At 60.0% G+C, this 19,498-nt stretch overlaps 2 protein-coding genes across 2 annotated transcripts in view; both read left to right on the forward strand.

The window, feature by feature from the left end:
- The window catches only part of VAC14 (VAC14 component of PIKFYVE complex), a 63,891-nt gene extending 59,605 nt beyond the window's left edge, over positions 1–4,286 (forward strand). The window contains exons 17-19 of the mRNA XM_065640858.1: positions 364–443; positions 1,711–1,861; positions 3,404–4,286. Of these exons, the coding sequence (XP_065496930.1) occupies positions 364–443; positions 1,711–1,861; positions 3,404–3,566 (394 nt within the window). The 3' untranslated portion in view covers positions 3,567–4,286. The remainder of the gene's footprint in view (positions 1–363; positions 444–1,710; positions 1,862–3,403) is intronic.
- Positions 4,287–6,157: 1,871 nt separating this feature from the next.
- Positions 6,158–19,128, forward strand: MTSS2 (MTSS I-BAR domain containing 2). Its single transcript, XM_065640602.1, has 15 exons — positions 6,158–6,314; positions 9,926–9,987; positions 10,100–10,173; positions 11,962–12,046; positions 12,211–12,302; positions 12,389–12,463; positions 12,718–12,726; positions 13,199–13,356; positions 13,436–13,543; positions 13,621–13,718; positions 14,240–14,450; positions 15,187–15,261; positions 16,006–16,182; positions 16,280–16,445; positions 17,694–19,128. The coding sequence occupies exons 1-15, from the start codon at positions 6,246–6,248 to the stop codon at positions 18,464–18,466; spliced, it is 2,232 nt and encodes a 743-aa protein (XP_065496674.1). The 5' UTR covers positions 6,158–6,245; the 3' UTR covers positions 18,467–19,128.
- The last annotated feature ends 370 nt before the right edge of the window (positions 19,129–19,498 follow it).

Below are 19,498 nucleotides of genomic sequence, written 5' to 3' on the forward strand. Positions count from 1 at the left end.
AAGAAAGATGGGGACAGACTTTTTAGCAGGGCCTGTTGTGATAGGACAAGGGGTGATGGTTTTAAACTAAAGGAGGGGAGATTCAAGCTGGATATGAGGAAGAAATGTTTTACAGTGAGGGTGGTGACACACTGGCCCAGGTTGCCCAGAGAGGTGGTGGATGCCCCATCCCTGGAGACATCCCAGGCCAGGCTGGATGGGGCTCTGAGCAACCTGATGTGGGTGAAGATGTCCCTGCTCATGGCAGGGGTGGCACTGGATGAGCTTTGAAGGTCTTTCCAACCCAAACTATTCTATGATTCTATGATCTGCTGCTGCCAGGCCACCCTTTTCCAAGGTAATGTCCTTAACGGCCGCATCCAGCGGGGATCTGGAGGTCACCGTGGATTTCCTCACCGAGGTGGACAAGCTGGTGCAGCTCATCGAGTGCCCCATATTCACATGTAAGGAGGAAACCCTGTGTGGGGAAGGGCTGGGTGCGTGGTGCCCGCCCCCCACCCCAGGCACATCCCCCTCCCTTCTCCTCCATCACAAGCGGCAGCCGCCGCACGAATAAATAGAGCAGAAGTTATGAGACTTCTTGCCGGGAGGTTTGCCCAGTGCTGGAGCTGCCCGTTGGTGTGGGCACAGGGGAGGCAGCTCACCCCCCCAGATATAGGTTAAGGGAGTGAACAGAGCTGGCACCAAACAACTGGATAGGGGAAGGATGGGGGGAGCCTGCGCCACACTAAGCATCTCAGGGGGGACACGAGTAGGGTGGCAGCTGTGGGGAGCCACATGTGCCACCTGTGGAGGGGCATCGTGGGTACTGCTGGGGCCCTTAGCAAGAGAGAAGGTGTTTCTTTTCTGGAAATTAAGCCCTAAAAAAAATCATGATGGTGATGGTGTTTGGCTGCTCCTGGGCTCCTTCTCCCAGGAGGTAGAGCTGGACATGGGGGATGTTGGGAAATGTCCCAGAAATGGCTTCGGGAAGGGACTATATAGGTCCAGAGCTGGAGAAGATTCAGGGAAAGAGAGTTAGGGCAGCTGGGCAGTGGAGAGGTGGGGTAGCCCTTGGTCATGCTCCCTCCCGTGGTGCCCTATGCTTCATCTCGAGGATGACTTTCCCACCATGTGAGGCACCCATGTGTCTGTGGTGGTTTTCCACAGTCCAAACTATTCCTTGAGGGTTCTCCACCCCGCTCACCTTAATCTCCAAGACCTGGAGTAGAGGACAGACGTGGCTCTCCCTTCCCTGGGAGACACCAGAGGTGCTTGTAGCAACCAGGAGGTGAGATGCCAGGTTGGATGGGACTCTGAGCAACCTGATCTGGGTGAAGATGTCCCTGCTCATTGCAGGGGGGTTGGACTACATGAGCTTTGAAGGTCCCTTCCAACCCAAACTATTATATGATTCTATGCTGGGGCGGTGAGCTCTCACCCCATCCCCCTGGGCTACCCCAGGTGAGAGGGACCTCAATGGTCTGTAGAGCTCCAGGAGGCCCTTCTACCCCTGAGCACCATGAGGGATGGAGCAGGAAGGTGGTTTCCCCTCTGGGGAGCAACACCATGGTCCAGCACACATAACCATCAAGGCCAAGTGGAGAAGATCCCCTCTGCTCCAGTGAGTCCCTGGGAAGGTGTCACCCAACCCTCCTGACCTGTGGTCCCCCAGGCTGGAGACGAAATGCATTTTACCCACCTCCCCGTCCTCTTCCTCTCCTCTCCCAGATCTCCGCCTGCAGCTGCTGGATGTGAAGAACAACCCCTACCTGATCAAGGCTCTCTATGGCCTCCTGATGCTGCTGCCCCAGAGCAGCGCCTTCCAGCTCCTCTCCCACCGCCTGCAGTGCGTCCCCAACCCTGAGCTCATGCAGACCACGTAAGTGCCATGGGGACGGGCCATCAGCAGCAGGGCTGGACCAGCCATCCCCCCCTCCCGCAGTCGAGCATCCCCATGATCCTGGGCTCAGCCCCACACTCTTCCGTCACCCCCCGGCTCCTTTGCGGCCACGGCTGCTCCTTGCCCCGTGGCCGGGAGTGTTGGCTTGGGGGGTTTTTTGTGTCTATATTTGGTAACCCTGGGAGGGCTGTGCCTCATCCACAGGCATTTGGCATCTGGGATGGAAAATTTCACTTGTGGGGTCGCTATGGAAACGAGCAGAGCTGGGAAGGAGGTTTACAGAGAGAGAGAGAGACGCCGGCAGCTGGGGAGTGCTCCCAAAGTGTGTCCTCCCCCCAGCCCGAACAGCCTTCACAGCACCCAAAAGGTCCCTGTCACCTGTGCATGCCTGAGGCCGGCTGCTCCATCCCCACCCCTGGTTTTCGGGGAGCCATAAGCAGCGATGTGCAAGGATGGCATCTCCCTGGGGACCTCCTGCTCCCTGCCCAGGGCTGCTGCCCACCCAGCTCGTTAGACACCAGCGGTGGGATTTGCTCTCCGGCCCTCAGGCTAATGAGCAGGAGGGCTTGATGGTGAAGCTGGTTCTGCCTCTGCAAAACCCTGGGAACAAAAAGAAGAGCTCACAAGATGGGCAGGTTTCTGAATTAACCCCCCACCGTCGCTGCTCCTTGGCTTTTAACTGCTCCCCTGGGTTGGCTTTTATCCTTCATGCCCTCCAGCGCTGAGCTCGCACCCACAACCCAGCACTGATTTTAATTGGGGGGGGGGGGCGGATGGGGGGCTGCATGTGCTTCTCCCCCCACCTTTTTTTGCCCCCACCTTGGCCCCGGCAGCGGGGTTTTTTTTCAAGCAACCGGAGCTGTCAGACGGCCTGAGCATCTGATTAACTCTGACCTACATTCCCTCAAACACCGAAGTCGGCTTTCATAACAGACCAGCCCCAGCTGCCCCCTCCCCGGGGCAATGCCAGGGCCTTGAGAGCTGCCTGCCATCCTCCTGTGGGCTCCCCCATGTCCCTGATGGATGTCCTGTGGCTGGTTCCTCCTATTTGGGGGCTCCAGCCATGGGTGCTCATCCTCCAGAGCTGTCTCCACTGCCACCAGCCCTCCTCTGTGCCGTAGTACATGGATATTGTTTGCTTGCTTGTAAAACCAGGCAGGGAAACTGAGGCACGTAATGCTGGCATTCTTTCCGGCCAGTCTTCGCTGCTTTTGGTCAGAATGAGTTGAGACTGGGGAGAGCATCCATGTTGGAGGGGTTAAACCTCCCCTGTGGGGTCAGGGTACTGAGGCAGATGTGTCTTGTCCCCTCTCTCCTGTCCCTGGATCTCTTGGGCTCCATCTCATGCCTTTGGAGGGAGGAAGCAGGTATTTGGGGGTGTTTAATGAGGCATCAACATCACTAGGACGTGCTGGGCTCAGCTTCTTTGGGCCAAGCCATTCGTGCTGCCCGTGGTGGACGCCCAGGGGTACGGGCATCTCCTGCCCCTTCCTGCCCTCAGCCTCTGCTCCCTTCTTGCAGGGACAGCACCAAACCAAGCACCGGCTTCAAGAGGATGGCAGCCTCCAACATCGACTACACAGAGCTGCTGCAGCACTTTGAGAAGGTCCAAAACAAGCACCTGGAAGCGCGGCACCAGCGAGCAGGGCGGGCAGAGCAGCTGGACCGGCGGGTGGTCCTCTGAGCATCCCCACGGCAGCCGCGGGTGTGCACAGTTGCTGGGGCAGGGACCAGGGGACATGGACCAGGGGGCAGGGGTACCGGTTGCTGGCCACCGGAGGATGCAGTGGGCTTAGCGGCAGAGGGAGATGTGCAAGCGCTTGGCATGGGGCTGGTTTTACTCCCCAGTCTGTGTGTGTGAATGATGGGGGACCCTGGGGCTGTGCTCAACTTCTCCCTTGGGTGATGCAGGGACGTGGGGAAGGGTCGCGGGAGGCGAGGGCCAGGGAAAGGCACCTCATCTTCTTTTGCAATAGGGCAAGGAAACTCCCCTTTGCTTTGCTAATGCCTTCCCCGTGACTGTCAGCTGAGTGCCCAGCCTCCTGCCAGTGAGACCGGAGGGGAAGGGAAGACGGGAGCAACCCCTGGCCTCCCGCCCTGGAAAACAAGCACGCGGGGCCACCGGCCGCCTCTCGCCACCCCAAATTCCACCCTCCAGCTCTGAGGCTGTGCCAGAGGCTGCTGTTGGCACCTCACCCGGAGACTCACACTCCCGTGCGTGGCACTCAGTCCCCTCCCTGCGTCCGCCACCCTCCCCAAGCCCCCAGCTCTTGGCACGGATGATGGCACAACCTTAGCTCCCAGCCAGCACCAGGGGCACGGGGGGTGGTGCAGACCCCCACTGCAGCCAGCCCAGGACTCAATTCTTTATTCCTACATTAAATTCCCCACAATAAAATACACAAATTATGCAGAGCAAGCCGTTCCTGGTAACTGGGTGCCCCATCCTTGTGGATCCACCCCCAAGGGGAGCCAAAAACCCAGCAAGGGCAGCGTTGGAGCATCTCACTCAACCCCAAGCCCTGGGCAGACCCAGCCCTGCCACGCTGGCTCACCAGTGAGCAGGGGCTTCTCCGCCTGCTCCTCTTCCCAGCAGGAAAAAAAAAAAACACCACCAAAATTCTTCCAGGCCATGGTCATGAAACCGCAGAGTGGTGACAGGCATTTTCCCAGCCCAAGCAGCCGCCGGCGCTGCCTTCGCCCTGTCCCGCGGTGCCGAGGGACCATCACTGCCGGCATGTGCCGGGCTGCCGTGGTTCAAGAGGTTGCAGTTCCATCCCTGGTGTTTTTCAGGCCCTCACCTGATCCCCAGGAACAGGGAGCTGAAGGAATTTGTGGAGTTTTTATGGCTCCTGGCCTGCTTACAGTGGAGTGGGGCTCTGGCAGAGGGTTCCCCAAACAGCCCTGCACCAGCGCTGCTTTGGCTGGGATAAAGACATTCCTGTCATTCCCAGGAAAGGGCTTTCCAAACCCGGTCATGGCGGGTTAATTTTAACACTCAAGATGAGTGAACAGTGGCTTCTCCAGCCCTCCGACTGCTCAGGGTGCCAGAGGGTCCATGTTGCCTGTCCCCAACTGCTGCCGGGTCATTGCCAGCATGGTCCAGGGCTGCTGCCGGTCCCAGGGCTCTGCCCATCGCTCCTGCTGTGCTCGCCACCGCTGAGCGGCCTCTTTCCACGCCAAGGGACAGGGTTTATGGGGAGAAATTCCAGCCAGCTGCCAGAGCACTGAACCATAATAGTTTCCTTATGGGTGGCTCCTGACCAGCAGCGGCCAGAGCAGCGCGGTGCCGCCGGGGCAGCAGCGGCGGGGAATCAGGGCTGCTATTCTGGCAGGAGGGGGAATAGGCGGCTCAGGCTGAGCCCCTCAGCCCGATTGAGCATCGTTTCACAGCTCTATGCAGCAAGGTGCGTGGGGGCTCAGCCCATCCCTCGAGATCCCAGGAGGCCGGGGATGAGGCCTCGGGATGGCGACGGGGAACGGTTCGTCTGCTGACAGGCCACACATTTCCCACGGCTCTGTGGTAATCGAGTGCCATAAGATGTCTCAGAGCTGCTATATAATCACCCCGGAGGGCGTTAAACTTCAGCCTGCACCAAGGTGGTTGCCTGCAGCACACCTAGGGCATGTGCCTTCCCCAGGTAAGGGATGCAGTGGGGGTCAAAAAGCCCTTGGAGGGAGGCTAAACAGAGCCCTGGCCTGGAGGCAGCATCCCCCCAAGACCTCCAGGGATCTGGGGGTGCCCCTGAGCATCCCACAGTGCTGCCCAAGAGCATCCCTTGGGGTTCCTCCACTGCTCCGGTGCTACCCCAACCAGTGGGGCTGCCCCCGAGTCCCAGTGTCCCCAAGCATCCCTCGGGGCTCCCTCCACTGCAGCCCTGGGGGCTCCCAGAGCTCTTTCCCCTCGCAGCTCCCGGAGCATCCCCGAGCACCACCGGGCCTGCCCCCGGCGCCGGCATCCCGGCGCAACACCCCGCACCCCCACTCCGTCCTCCACCTCCCCCCGCCCGGCCCCACGGCGGGCGGCGCATGTGCCGCGCAAATCCCGCCCCGCTCCGCCCCCGCCACCGCCCCGGGGCGCCGCTCTCCGCGCCCGGCTCCGCTCCGCTCCCCGCTCCGCTCCCCGCTCCGCGCTCCGCTCCGCCGCCAAGGGGGCGGCCCAGGGGGGCGGCGGGTCCCGCTCAGCCCCCGGGGAAGGCGCGGGGGGGGACGATGCGCCGCGCCGCGCTCCGCCCGGCCCTCCCGCCGCTCCGCCGCCGCCCCGCCGCCCGGGCGCCGCCCGCCCCCCGCCGCCGCTGAGCCTGGCCCGCCGCCGCGGCCTCCCCCGGCGGCGCCGCCCGCCCCGGGCTGCCGCAGCGCCGCGATGGAGACGGCGGAGAAGGAGTGCGGAGCCCTCGGCGGCCTCTTCCAAGCCATCATCAACGACATGAAGGTAGGGACCCCCCCCCGCCGCTACCGCCACCGTTCCGCTGCCGTGACAGCGCTCCCCCCGCACCGGGCAGCCCCCGCTCCCGCCGCTGCTGCGAGCGCGGACCGACCGGCATCGCGGACCGTAACTCCGCATCAGCCCCGCGGCGGGTACCGGGGCTCCGCTGTCCAGCCCCCGAGCCGGGTGTCGCGGCCCTGTGTTGGGTATCGGAGCCCCACATCAGCCCCACGTCGGGTAGCGGGGCCCCATATTGGGCATCAGAGGCTGGCGCTGGGTGTCAGAGCCCCACATCAACCGCATACTGGGCATAAAGGCCCCACCATATCAGGCATGGGAGACAAGCACTGGGTGCCAGGGCCCCACATCAACCCCATACTGGATGTCAGAGCCCCACATCAACCCCATACTGGGTGTCAGAGCCCCACATCAACCCCATACTGGGCATCGGGTCCCCACTTCAGGCACTGGAGACCGACACTGGGTGTCAGAGCCCCACATCAACCCCATACTGGGCATCGGGGGCCTGTGTTGGGCATCGGACCCCATGCTGAGCATCGCAGCCCCATATCAGCCCCATATCCGTCACTGGCTACCGGAGCCCCGCATCGGGTATCGGAGCCCTGTATCAACCCTGTAGCCATCAGTGAGTATCAGAGCCCCATGTCAGGTATCACAGACCAGGCACTGCTACCCCACGGCAGGTACCACTAGCCCCGCACTGGGCATCGCCACCCATTTGGGGCATCATGTTGTCCCTGCCACCCTCCGCTCCCCAGCCTGGATTTCTGCCGGACTCGCTTGGGTTTGCACCAATGGAACAAAAAGGTCCCCCCTGGCTCCTCAATCCCATTTCCCAGCCTGGGGAGGGGACATCGCCTCCACCCTCCCTGGGAGCAGGATGGGGCTATGTTTAAAAAAAGGCTTTTTTGTTTGTTTTCATTAGGAAAAAAAAAAATGCTGGGGGGCATTTTTCCCCGGGGGCTGAGTGGGGAGGAATGGACCAGCCGGATTTCTGCATCTCCGGGGGCCAAAATTCCTGCTGCCGGCTGCTCCAGTGCTGGGGTTTAGCCCCAGTCATTTTTGGGAGGCAAAAGCTCTCTTCCTCCTCCTCCTCCTCCTCCTCCTCCTTCTCCTCCTCCTCTTCCTCTCTTCTTGCTGCAGCCCAGTCCAGACAATGCTGTCATTGCCAAAGCAGGGGAGGGGGGGATAAAAAAAAAAAAAAAAGCCTTGCTGAGAAGGAGATTAACCCCTTCGAGGGGCGGTGGTGACTCCACGGGGCCTGACTCCGGCTCAGGACTGGGAGAAATCCCTTGAGCGAGAAAATCCTGGCACTCCCCAGGCACCAGCCCCAGGGCGGTGGGAACCTGGGCTGGTGGGGAAGCGTGTCAAGGTGATCAGTCCCCCCAAAAGCCTTCACCCCAGCCAACCCCTCCTGGCAGCCCTGCTGAGCCCCATGCCCCCAGGGTGGAAGTGGAGGCAGCCCGTGCCTCAGTTTCCCCATTCCCCCGCTGAGGTTGCAGAGGGCATGAGCCAGCCCGGAGCTGTCACCTCCCCGGCTGGCCCCGTTGAGACGGGAGCCCCTCACCATGGTGTCACACACTGGCATGCCCGAGGAAACCAGGCTGGATTCATTTTTGTGCTGTTTTTAGGTGGGAAAGATGAGGAAATAATAGTAATAGAAAGAAGAAAAAAGCCTCACCAGACTTGGCTCGTACCCTGCACAGCCCCCGCCCAGCACCAGTGGCCCCCAGAGCACATCGTCCCTGTCCCCATCTCCCAGCCACGTGGGTGTCCTGGCGCCGGCACTGCGGGACCGGAAAAATAACCCCCTGCACCAGGAGGTGACAGCGTTGAATGGCAACGATGTGTTTAGGGTCCTGCAGCCAGGTCCCCTGCACTGGACACGGGTGCAAAGGGACCTTATTTCGGTGATGAGTGGCTTTTTGGCACCCCTCGGCCTCCACTGGGGAGGACTCAGGCAGTGAAGGCTGGTGGCAGTCCCCCAAGCTGGCAGTGTCCCCGTCCCTGAGCCAGCTTCATTCCTGTTGCCTCTCTTCCAGCGTGCTCAGCGTCCCTGGGTGACCTTGGCATGTCCTTGTCCCTGTTGTCCTCGTCCCCATCCTCCTGCCCAGCATCATGGCAGGGCTGGGGTCATTGTGACCTGCCCCTTTGTTTGGGAGGGGGCATCTGCTCACACTTCTCAGGGTGGCTGGGGGAAGGTAGCCCTGGGACAGTGGCCCTACTCTCTGGCAATGGCAGTCCCCAGGGCACTGCCAGCTCCTGAGGAAATGGGGGCTTTCATGGTCCCCAAAATGTTGGGCTGGTCCTGTGCCACCTCGGTGCAAACTCTGTCCCCAGAGGTGCCACCAAGCCAGGCTCACAGGGCTGTGCAGTGACCCACATCCCTCAAAGCTGGCTCTGGTGCCCATATCCCAGTTTGGTGGCCACTCTGGGGGGAGTTTGCATGCCCCCAGCACTGCCATCAGATGGTGGCACCAGGATGGCATCGCTAGGATGGTGGCACCAGGACTGACCTTGCTGGGAGGGCTTTGCTGGGATGGTGGCACTGGGACCAGCCACGCTGGGATGGCACCAGGACAGCCTCACCAGGATGGTGGCACAGGCTTGGCTGTGCCCAGCTGGCACTGGGATGACCTCGCCAAGGCAGCACCAGGATTAACCTCACCAGGACAACACTGACTGGCCTCACTGGGATGGCCTTGCGGTATGGTGACACCAGGATTAGCCTTGCTGGGATGGCACTGGAGCTGACATTACTGGGACTGGCCTCACCAGGATGGCACCAGGATGATCTTACTGGGACTGGCATCTCCGAGACACCGCTGGGACTGGTCTTGCCAAGAATGGCCTCGCTGGGACAGCGCTCAGATGGCCTCGGTGGGACAGTGGCATCGGGACAGCCCTGAGATGACCTCACCACAAGGGCACTGGGACTGGTCTTGCTGGGATGGCCTCGCCAGGATGGCATCAGGGTGGCCTGGCCAGGATGGCACCGGAGTGGCCTCACCGTGATATCACTGGGGTGGCCTCCCCAGCACCTGTGACCTGTCCTTGTCCCCACACGACTGCCCCATTCATGGCTGGGGAGGACCCCAGCACTCTTCTCCTGCCCTGTCAGCCCTTGTGGGCTCGGGGGAGCTGGGTACTGGGGCAATCCGCTATGGGACCGGAGCCCTCCGTGATGATGGCTTTGGACACTTCTGCTTTGCGAGAGGCTGCGGGCGCTGGAGGGCTCTGCTCTGCTGCTGGCTGGGGTGTCAGAGCTTCTCTGTGCACCAACTCCTTTCCTCCCCTCAAATTTCCAAACCCATAAACTGTCATCACCCCTTAAGAAAAGGAAGAGAGTTCACCCAAAATCCTGAGGTCTCCATGGTCTGTGAGTTTGCATGGCCAGACTGCAAGAGGAAAAATCCGGGAAGGTACAGAGTTGTGCTCAGCCTTTAGTAGCCATCAGAGAAGCCACATCCAGCCAGGCACGGCCACCAAGCTGCCCCATCTCTCTGTAACAGTGAAGAGGGGGTTTGCCCTGCCTGGGGAGGGGGTGACAGGGGGTGAGGGGTTCCGGCTGTCACTGTCGCCTTCCCTCCTTGCAGAGCTCCTACCCCATCTGGGAGGACTTCAACTCGAAGGCCACCAAGCTGCACTCCCAGCTCAGGTGAGTGGTGGCCGGGGTGGTGGGGGTGGGACAGGGACCTCCTCCTCCCCATGGGCCCATCTTAGGGTGCCCAGCACCCACTGAACTCCCCGCTTCGCGCTCTCCACCCCAGGACCACGGTGCTGGCTGCAGTCGCCTTCCTGGATGCCTTCCAGAAAGTGGCCGACATGGCCACCAACACCCGAGGTAGGGTCCTCCCCACCCAGGGGTGGGTGTCCGCAGGCTGGGCAGGGGAATGGGTGGCGAGTGTCCCCTGTGGGGTGTCCTCTGCCTGCATGCCTGGGATGGTCTTCAAGCAGCAGCTCCACCATCCATGGAGACATATCCAACCTGTCCCCACTCTGAGGTGAAGCCTCCCCTCGGAAGCAGGGTTGGAAAGATGGGGTGCAGCTGGGGAGCGGGTGGGGTGGGCACCCACGTGGGTGCTGCTTCCCACCATCCAAAGTGCCCCTTGTCCCCTGCACCCACACAGGAGGTGCTGGGGAGTCCTGGCTTCTCCGGGGGGCTCTGTGGAAGGGGCGTTAGCTGGAGGGAGAAGGTGCAGGAGCCCACGTTTGACCACTTTTGGGATAAACCCCGACTTACTGGGGAGGTGACGTGAAGAGCTGAGGCTGCAGGTGGGGCCTCCTGCATGGGGGTTAGACCTCTGGACCTCTGGACCCACTCAGGGTGCCCATTGATGGCGAGGAGCCGCTTCCCACCGCTCGGCTTCTGCCAAGCAGATGGTCCTGGGCTGGTTTGCAGACTGGCAGCATCCAGGCCATCTGGAGCTGCGCAGGGAGGAGGAGGAGGAGAAGGAGTAGTAGGCAGCTTGAGCCCAGATCAGCTTTGCCTCCAGACCCACTAGCCCACTGCACTGGGGGGATTAGGGCTCCTCCAGCTCCCCTCCAGCCCAGGCACCAAATGCGAGGGAGGGGACACAGGGTGGATGCTGGGGACAGCTGGTGACCAGCACCACGGGAGTCAGTGTCACAGGGGCCACCCTGTCATGCTGCACTAAGCAGTGGCATCTTGGGGACACCCCTGCTTTTACTGGGGGAGGAGTGGTGGGAGGCAGAGCGGCAGCATGGGGAAACTGAGGCAGGGCGTTGGGTGGAGGCTGGCTAGCAGCCTCACACACGGCGTGTGAGCGAGCGGTGGAATCGGATTAGGAGCAGGAGGAGCCAGGATAAGAGCATTAGGAGCCGGATTAGGAGAATACTCCAGTGCAGAAAGCCCTCAGCCCATGGGCTTCCCTGTTTCCACAGCACTGGGGGGCGTCTGGGGGTGCCAAAAACTCTTGCAAAGGGTGGGAAGTGTCTCTGGAGGCTTTTTGGGGGAGGAGAGAAAAGCAGAATATCACTCCCTAGCCTGCACCCAGGGATTTTGGATTGCTGCTTTTCCTGGGATTTGCCAGCAGCACTGCCACCATGTGGCCATCCTTAGGCTTCAGAGTGAACAGGAGTTTCACCAAAACGGGATGCTCCTGCTTTCCGTTGCTGGCCAATGTCCCCCCAGAGAGCTCTGACTCCCTGTCTATGCCCTTGGGATTGTGCCTGGAGGTGACGGAGCAGCCACCAGCCTGGCACGGAGCTGGGGAGGGACGTTGGTCCAGGAGCCATTTACTCCCAGCCGGCCAGTTTCTCTGCCTGTGCCTGTGCGGTAACTCACCCCCTCCCTTCCCTGGTCCACCTCCCAGCACCAGATTTGAGACAAACTGGGAAAAACCAGGAGCGAGTTTTCATTTTGAAGCAACGGGAAGGGATATTTAGTGCTTTATTTATTAGTGGATGTTGATTTATTTATTTAGTGGATTTGTTGGGGGAAAAAGGAGACATCCCTGACCCAAAGCATCTCCAAAGCCCAGGGCATCCCAGTACTGGTTGTCCCTGCTGTGAGCCAGCCTGGTCCCAGTATACAAACGGAGCTGGCACTGGTGTGGGGGTGTCCCCTGCCCCTCAACAGCACCATTACGCTCCCCCCGCTTCCCCGCAGGTGCTACCAGGGACATTGGCTCCGCTCTGACCCGCATGTGCATGCGGCACCGCAGCATCGAGGCCAAGCTCCGGCAGTTCACCAAGTAAGCGCGCCCAGGGCATCAGTGACATGAGTTGGCCGGGCTCAGCCTTGCCTTGATGAAGAAGATGCTGGATGCCAGCTGGGCCGGGTTGGGGTGCACGGCTCCCCCGGCAGCTCCAGCGCTCTCCCACACTCCCTGCCTCTCTCTCTCTCTCCCTGCTCCAGTGCCCTCATGGAGAGCCTGATCAACCCTTTGCAGGACAGGATTGAGGACTGGAAGAAAACTGCCAACCAGCTGGACAAAGACCATGCAAAAGGTATGGGCAGGATGGGCCGGATCCATGCTGGGGGGCTGCACTGATCAGCAGGGGGGTCCCCTCTGACAGCACTTCTGTGTCCCCAGAGTACAAGCGAGCCCGCCATGAGATCAAGAAAAAATCCTCCGACACCCTCAAGCTCCAGAAAAAAGCTCGCAAAGGTGAGGGGGAGTGTTCTGGGGGGGAGGGTACCCCTGCCAGCCCCTCCGCAGCACCCCTGGCCAGGACGGGCATCCTGGATGGGGCACCCTGGCTGCCCCCCCAGGGATGGTGGGCACTGGGGGGTCCTGCTGCTCCCCCCACAGAAAAAAGGGGGTGGCAGGGAGGTGGGGGCACACGCCCCAGCCCTCAGCCTCTTTTCACACGTTTTCTCTGTCTCCTTCTCTCTCCCCTCCCCTCCACATCCTTCCTGTAGAGCTGCTTGGTAAGTGAACCGCTGCCCCCCCTGCCCAACCCCTCTCTGCTTCCTCATCTGCTCCCCTCACAAGTCTCCCTGGGGCTGGGGCTGCCTCCATCCATCTGTCTGTCTGTCCATCCATCCGCTCCCTGTGCCCCCCGCCCCGCCCCCCGGCTTTTATCTTAGCTTAGCTTGCACCCTCCATCCTGGGACAATACCAGCCCTGCCACGGTGGCACCCAGCAGATCCCTGGGCTCAAGTGCCACCAGGGATGGGGACAGGGTGGCAGAGGAGCCCCCCCAGGGCCGCCATAGGGCGAGGGTGTCCCCAGGCCCTCCTGGGATACAGCGGGGGGACCCTGTGGCACCCGCTGGGATGTAAGGATGGGGTGGTGGGGACACTGGGAGCCTGGGGGTGGCCTTGGCTTAGCCGTGGGACCCCCAGCAGATTAGGGGAGGGCATCGGGGGAGCCCAGTGCTGATGGAACCCCATCTTGCAGGGAAAGGGGACCTGCAGCCCCAGCTGGACAACGCGCTGCAGGACGTCAATGACATGTACCTGCTGCTGGAGGAGACAGAGAAGCAGGCAGTCCGCAAAGCCCTCATCGAGGAGCGGGGCCGCTTCTGCACCTTCATCACCTTCCTGCAGCCTGTGGTGGTGAGCACAGGGCGCTGGGGGAGTGGGAGGGGGCGTTTGCTGCGGCCCGGTGGGTGCTGATGCTCCTCTTTGGCCGCAGAACGGGGAGCTCACCATGCTGGGGGAGATCACCCACCTGCAGGGCATCATCGAGGACCTGGTGGTGCTCACTGCCGAGCCCCACAAGCTGCCCCCCGCCAGCGAGCAGGTCAGCGGGGAGGACCATGGAGGGGAGGGAAGGGGGAGAGAATGTCTTTGAGGACTTAAACCCCATCCTTCCTGCAGGTGATCAAGGATCTGAAGGGCTCTGACTACAGCTGGTCCTACCAGACCCCCCCGTCCTCGCCCAGCAGCTCCAGCTCCCGCAAGTCCAGCATGTGCAGGTACAGTGCAGGAGCTGCCAGGAAATCCAGCTCCCTTCGTTAACCTCAGCGGGCTAATGGTGCTAATTATGGCCTTTGGGGGCACTCATGAAGTGCATGTCCACCTCCATATATCCATATGGCCGACTGGTCCCCAGTAATGTGGAGGAACTGGTCTTGGCACGCTGGGATGGGTGCAGGGTCGGGGCCAGTGGATCTGTGGGGCAGGACGGGTGCTTGGCACGTGCCCCGTCCTCCAAGTTTTGGGGACAATGTGAGCTGCCCAGGGGGACCTGGCGGCAAATACGTTGCCTTTGCCATGTTCCCCAGCCTGTCCCCTGCCACTGGGGGACCCCAGAAGGGAAAGGAATGCCCTGGGAGGACCGTGTTCCTCAGTTTCCCCAGGCTGGGGTGTTGGGCAGGGTGCTGGGCTTGCTGTCCGGGGACCCTCCACCGCCTCCAAACCTCCGTCTTAAACTCTCTTTTCCTTCCTTTGTCCTCCCCACCGGCGTGTCCCCGTCCCGCCCCCCCGCGCCCCCCAGCAGCGTTAGCAGTGCCAAGGGTGGTGTGGCGTGGCCCGGCGGGGCTCAGACCTGCTCACCCAGTTCCACCTATCGCTACCGCAGCCTGGCGCAGCCCCCCGCCGCCACCACCCGCCTCTCCAGCGTCTCCTCCCACGACTCCGGCTTCATCTCCCAGGACGCCGCTTACTCCAAACCACCATCCCCCATGCCCTCAGACATCACCAGCCAGGTATGGAGGGGGTCAGCGTCACCAGCCCCCCACCCTGTGCCTCAGTTTCCCCTTCTGTAGAATGAGTGGGTGCTGCTTGGTGCAACACAAGGGTCTGTCTGGTGCGGAGGTGATGGTGTCTTTCCAGTTGTGTTGGCCTCACAGGACATAAATATTGGGAATATTATGGGGTGCCGGCCCTGCCTGGGAACACCATAGGCTACACTGAAGAGAAACCCTATCTGTGACCCCTGCAGGGGTATGACACATGTGTCCCCCCCCGTGTAGTGTAAACAGGGTATTTCCCAATCACCCCAGCCCGGTAACACCCAGTTTGTCCCAGTTCCCCAGCAGGCAGCATCGAGCAAAGCTTTCACTTTGCCCTGCACCCTCCCCAGTGCTGAGGATGCTCTGGGTCCCTTGAGAGCTGCTGATCCCTGGTGCTGCCTGAGCCCCTGTGGATCCCAACACCATGTCTGCGGGGACCATCCTTGCCCCCAAAAATTACTTCTGGCTCTGTGGGTCTTGGAGTGTGCAGGGAGAAGGGGCTGAACATCCCGGCATCCCCCAGCTGGCATCTCCCCAGCTCTGCAGCCCCCACTGCTGGGTTTGATCCTGCTTGCCCACCCACATCTGCTGCCACGGGCTGGGGGCCTGGGGGGGCCGCGGGTGCTGCTGTACCCTGGGGTCACGGCTGTGCTGACTAACCGGCTCTTCTCTCCCCGCTGGATCATGGCATGGCTGCCCGGCACGGCAGAAATCCTCCAGCTCAGCGTCCTCAGAGGCCTCTGAAACCTGCCAGTCGGTCAGCGAGTGCAGCTCCCCCACCTCGGTGAGTGCTGGAGCACGGGCCAGTGGCAGAAAGGTGAAGCCTTCAGCAGCAGCACCTTCCTCTTCCTCTCCTCCCCTCCCTGGTGCTGTCCCCCATCCCACCGAGGTTGCAATGAAGCTGTTGAAGGGTCCAGAGCACAAGTCTGATGAGGAGCAGCTGAGGAACCTGGGAGGTTCAGCCTGGAGTAAAGGAGACTGAGAAGAGACCTTCTCACTCTTTGCAACTGCCTGAAAGGAGGTTGTAGCATGGAGAGTGCTGGTCCCTTCTCCCAGGTAGCAAGTGACAGGATGAGAGGAAATGGCCTCAGGTTGCACCAGGGGAGGTTTAGATTGGATATTGGGAAAAATTTCTTAACGCAAAGGGTTGTCAGGCATTGGAACAGGCTGCCCAGGGCAGTGGTGGAGTCACCATCCCTGGAGGGGTTTAAAAGACATGGAGATGAGGTTCTTAGGGACATGGTTTAGTGCCAGTGTTGGGTTAATGGTTTGACTCAATGATCTTGAGGGTCTGTTCCAACCAACCAACCAAAATGATTCTGTGATTCTATGCATTTCACACGTGGGTCCCCCCACACCTCATGGGGTTCAGCCCCCAGATCCCCTTCACCCCATCCTCCCACAGGACAGAGCATCGCAGGCAGCACCCGTGTCTCATGGGGGGTACACAGCGCATGCCCCCTCCTGCCCTGCTTTTGGCTTCTGGTCCCAGTGTCCCCAGGATCATCCCATACCTTGCCTGTTGCAGGACTGGTCCAAGGCCAGCCCCTACGACCAGCCAGTGGTCCCCCCGCTGCAGCGGCGCAAGGACCGCGTGGAGCACCTGCGGGAAGCGGAGATGGGCTCATCCCCTGGTGGATACCTGGCCATCGGCACCGAGGACGCTCCCAGGCCTCGCATGTCACCGGCTACCATTGCTGCCAAGGTACTGGCTCTGGTGGGAGAGCACAGAGGTGGTGGGCTTTTGGGGGGTATCCCAAGAGAGGAACGAGAGTGCCGATGTTGTCCCTTGTTCCCTGCAGCATGGGGAGGAGGTGTCCCCTGCCGCCAGTGACCTGGCCATGGTCTTGACGCGGGGGCTGAGCCTGGAGCACCAGAAGAGCAGCCGGGACTCGCTGCAGTACTCCAGCGGGTACAGCACCCAGACCACCACCCCCTCCTGCTCTGAGGACACCATCCCTTCCCAAGGTACCCACCCCCTGCGGTGGCAAGGGGCACTTGGGGTCACCTGAAGTGGCACCTGGAGAGGGGAATGGGATGATAGAGGCTTTGGTGGTCCTGAGGCACATCTGCGTGCGCTGGGTGTCTAGCGTTGGGCTGCGGTTGTGTCATATGGGGGCTGGTGGGATGAAGTTGGACCCAAGAGAATGTCAGGAAGATGGGCGGGGGAGGTTTAGATTGGACATTAGGAAAAGGTTCTTCACCCAGAGGGTGCTGGAGCACTGGAACAGGCTCCCCTGGAGGTGTCACAGCCCCAAGCTTGACAGTGTTCAAGAAGCAAATGAACAACACCCTCGGACACATGGTGTGAATTTTGGGGTATCCTGTGCAGGGACGGGAGTCGGACTCAATGATCCTTGTGCATCCCTTCCAATTCAGGACATTCTGTGATTCTATGATTGTGCGTGGTGGGGGTTCAGTGTGCGGCGCAAGCTCCATGCCACGTGGTAACCACGAGGTCTCTTGTTTAGCTGGATGTTAGTTTGGTCTTGATGGCTACAGTTGTGCATGGCAGTGCAATAACAGGCAGCACCATGTGGAGTGTGGTTGGTGATGGCTTGTGGTGACATGTTTGTGCACAGCATTTGGGTACAGGCAGAGACAGTGGCAGATGGTGGTTGGAGATCAAGTAACAACAGGGACAGTCGTGTTGTGATTGTGTTGGCTGAGCCAGTTGTGAGCACGTGATGGTGGAGTTTGGCTGTGATCACATTGTGATGGTGGTGCTTGGGGTGGTTATGATAGTGATAGTTGAGTTTGACTACAACTGTGCGGTGGTGACGGTTGAGGCCAGTTGTGATGGTTTTGATCATGATGCAATGGTGACAGCTGGGTTTGGTTGTGATCTCAATGTGATGGTTGGGGTGCTTGTGGTTGCCTTCTGATGGTGATGGTTGGGTTTGCTTGTGGTTGCTTTCCAATGTGATGGTTTGGTTTGCTTGTGGTTGCTTTCCAATGTGATGGTTGGGTTTGCTTGTGGTTGCTTTCTGATGGTGATGGTTTGGCTCGATGGGGAGCGTGTTGTGCCAGCAATGGTTGGAGCCAGTTTGGATTGTGTTGCCGTGGTGGCAGCTGAGTTTGGTTGTGGTTGCACTGCAACAGCATTGTTTGGGGCTGGCTGTGATTGTGTTGTGAAGGCAGTGGTTGGGCTTGGCAGTGCCAGCTGTGCTGCCCACCACCCACCTAACCAGGCTGACTGTGCTGCCCCCTCCCCAGGTTCTGACTACGACTGCTACTCGGTGAATGGCGACGTGGAGTGTGACCCCCAGAGCGACTTTGACAAGTCCTCCACCATCCCGCGCAACAGCAACATCGCCCAGAACTACCGGCGGATGATCCAGACCAAGCGTCCCGCCTCCACCGCTGGGCTGCCCACCGGCACCAACCTACCGGCCGGCACCACCCCGGGGGTGGCCACCATCCGCCGCACACCCTCCACCAAGCCCTCAGTCCGCCGTACCCTCTCCAACGCCGGCCCCATCCCCATCCGACCCCCCATCGTCCCTGTGAAGACCCCCACGGTGCCCGACTCCCCCGGCTACACCGGCCCCACGCGGGTGGGCAGCGAAGAGTGCGTCTTCTACGCTGATGACGCCTCACCAAACCCCCTGGATTTTGCCAAAGCTTCGCCCAAGCGGCTGAGCCTTCCCAACACGGCCTGGGGCGGTGGTGCCATGGAGATCTCCGTCTACCCCGGCGCCGCCCAGCACCTCTCCGCGGAGGAAGAGGAGGACCAACAGTTGGCCGCCAACCGGCACAGCTTGGTGGAGAAGATTGGCGAGCTGGTGGCCGGCGCTCATGCCCTGGGAGAAGGCCAGTTCCCCTTCCCTACTGCCCTCGTGGGGTCCGGCCCCGGCGAGGAGACCCCCGCGCCCCCACCAGCGGCCTCCATGGACCCCCCGGCCGAAGACATGCTGGTGGCCATCCGGCGCGGGGTGCGCCTCCGCAGGACCGTCACCAACGACAGGTCGGCCCCGCGGATATTGTGATGACGCCCCGGCCAGCGGGGACGGGCCCCACCGTGGCCGATGGACCCCCCGGGGGCACTTGCTGCGCCGCCCCGGGAGCCCCCGCCCGCCGGCACCCGCTGCCCCTCCTGGCCCAGCCCTGTCCTGACGCCTTCCCTGCACTGGCTCTCGCTTCACGCTTTTTCTCTTTTTCTTTTTTTTCTCTTTTTCTCTTATTAGTCTCTATTTCTTCTCTTTCTTTCCCTCTCTTTTTATTCTCTTTTTTCTCTCCTTTTCCTGTTTCTTCTCTTTTTCTTCTTTTTTCCTTCTCTTTTCCTTCTTTTTATCTTTTCCTTTTCTTTATTCTTCTGTTTTCTTCTTCTCTTTTTCTTCTCCTCTTCTTCTCTTTCTTCCTTTACTTCTTTTTTTCCCTTCTTTTTCACTTCTTTTTGACTTCCTTTTTCCCTTCCTTTTCCCTGTTACTTCTCCTTTTCTTCTGCTTTTCTTCTTTCTTCTCTTCATTCTCTTTCTTCTCTTTTTCTTCTCTTTCTTTTCCCTTCTTTTTCCCTTCTTTTTCTTCTTTCTTCTCTTTCTTTTTTCTTCCCATCTTTTTGCTTTTCCCTTTCCTTTCCTTTTTCCTTTTTTCTCTTTCTTCTCCCTTCTTTTTCCCTTCTTTTTCTTCTCTCTTTCTTCTCTTCTTTTTTTCTTCCCGTCTTTTTTCTTTTCCCTTTCCTTTCCTTTTTCCTTTTTTCTCTTTCTTCTCCCTTCTTTTTCCCTTCTTTTTCTTCTCTCTTTCTTCTCTTTCTTTTTTCTTCCCATCTTTTTCTTTTCCCTTCCCTTTCCTTTCCTTTCCTTTCTTTCCTTTATCTTTTTCCTTTTTTCTCTTTCTTCTCTTTTTCTTCTTTTTTTCGTCTCTTTCTCATCTCTTTCTCGTCTCTTTCTCGTCTCTTTCTCTTCTTTTTCTTCTCTTTTCTTGTCTTTTTCTCTTTTCCCTTCTTTTTCTTCTCTCTTTCTTCTCTTTCTTTTTTCTTCCCATCTTTTTCTTTTCTCTTCCCCCTCCGTTCCTTTCGTCTC

This window comes from Caloenas nicobarica, chromosome 9 (genome assembly GCF_036013445.1).
Source record: "Caloenas nicobarica isolate bCalNic1 chromosome 9, bCalNic1.hap1, whole genome shotgun sequence".
Taxonomy (NCBI): Eukaryota; Metazoa; Chordata; class Aves; order Columbiformes; family Columbidae; genus Caloenas; species Caloenas nicobarica.

What these genes read in the sequence shown, in the direction of transcription:
- MTSS2 (XM_065640602.1), top strand. Translation starts at nt 6,246, where the DNA reads ATGGAGACGGCGGAGAAGGAGTGCGGAGCCCTCGGCGGCCTCTTCCAA. An exon ending in TGCCCCCCGCCAGCGAGCAG is followed by an intron (nt 13,544 to 13,620) that starts GTCAGCGGGGAG and finishes TCCTTCCTGCAG; the next exon opens with GTGATCAAGGATCTGAAGGG. An exon ending in GGACACCATCCCTTCCCAAG is followed by an intron (nt 16,446 to 17,693) that starts GTACCCACCCCC and finishes CCCCCTCCCCAG; the next exon opens with GTTCTGACTACGACTGCTAC.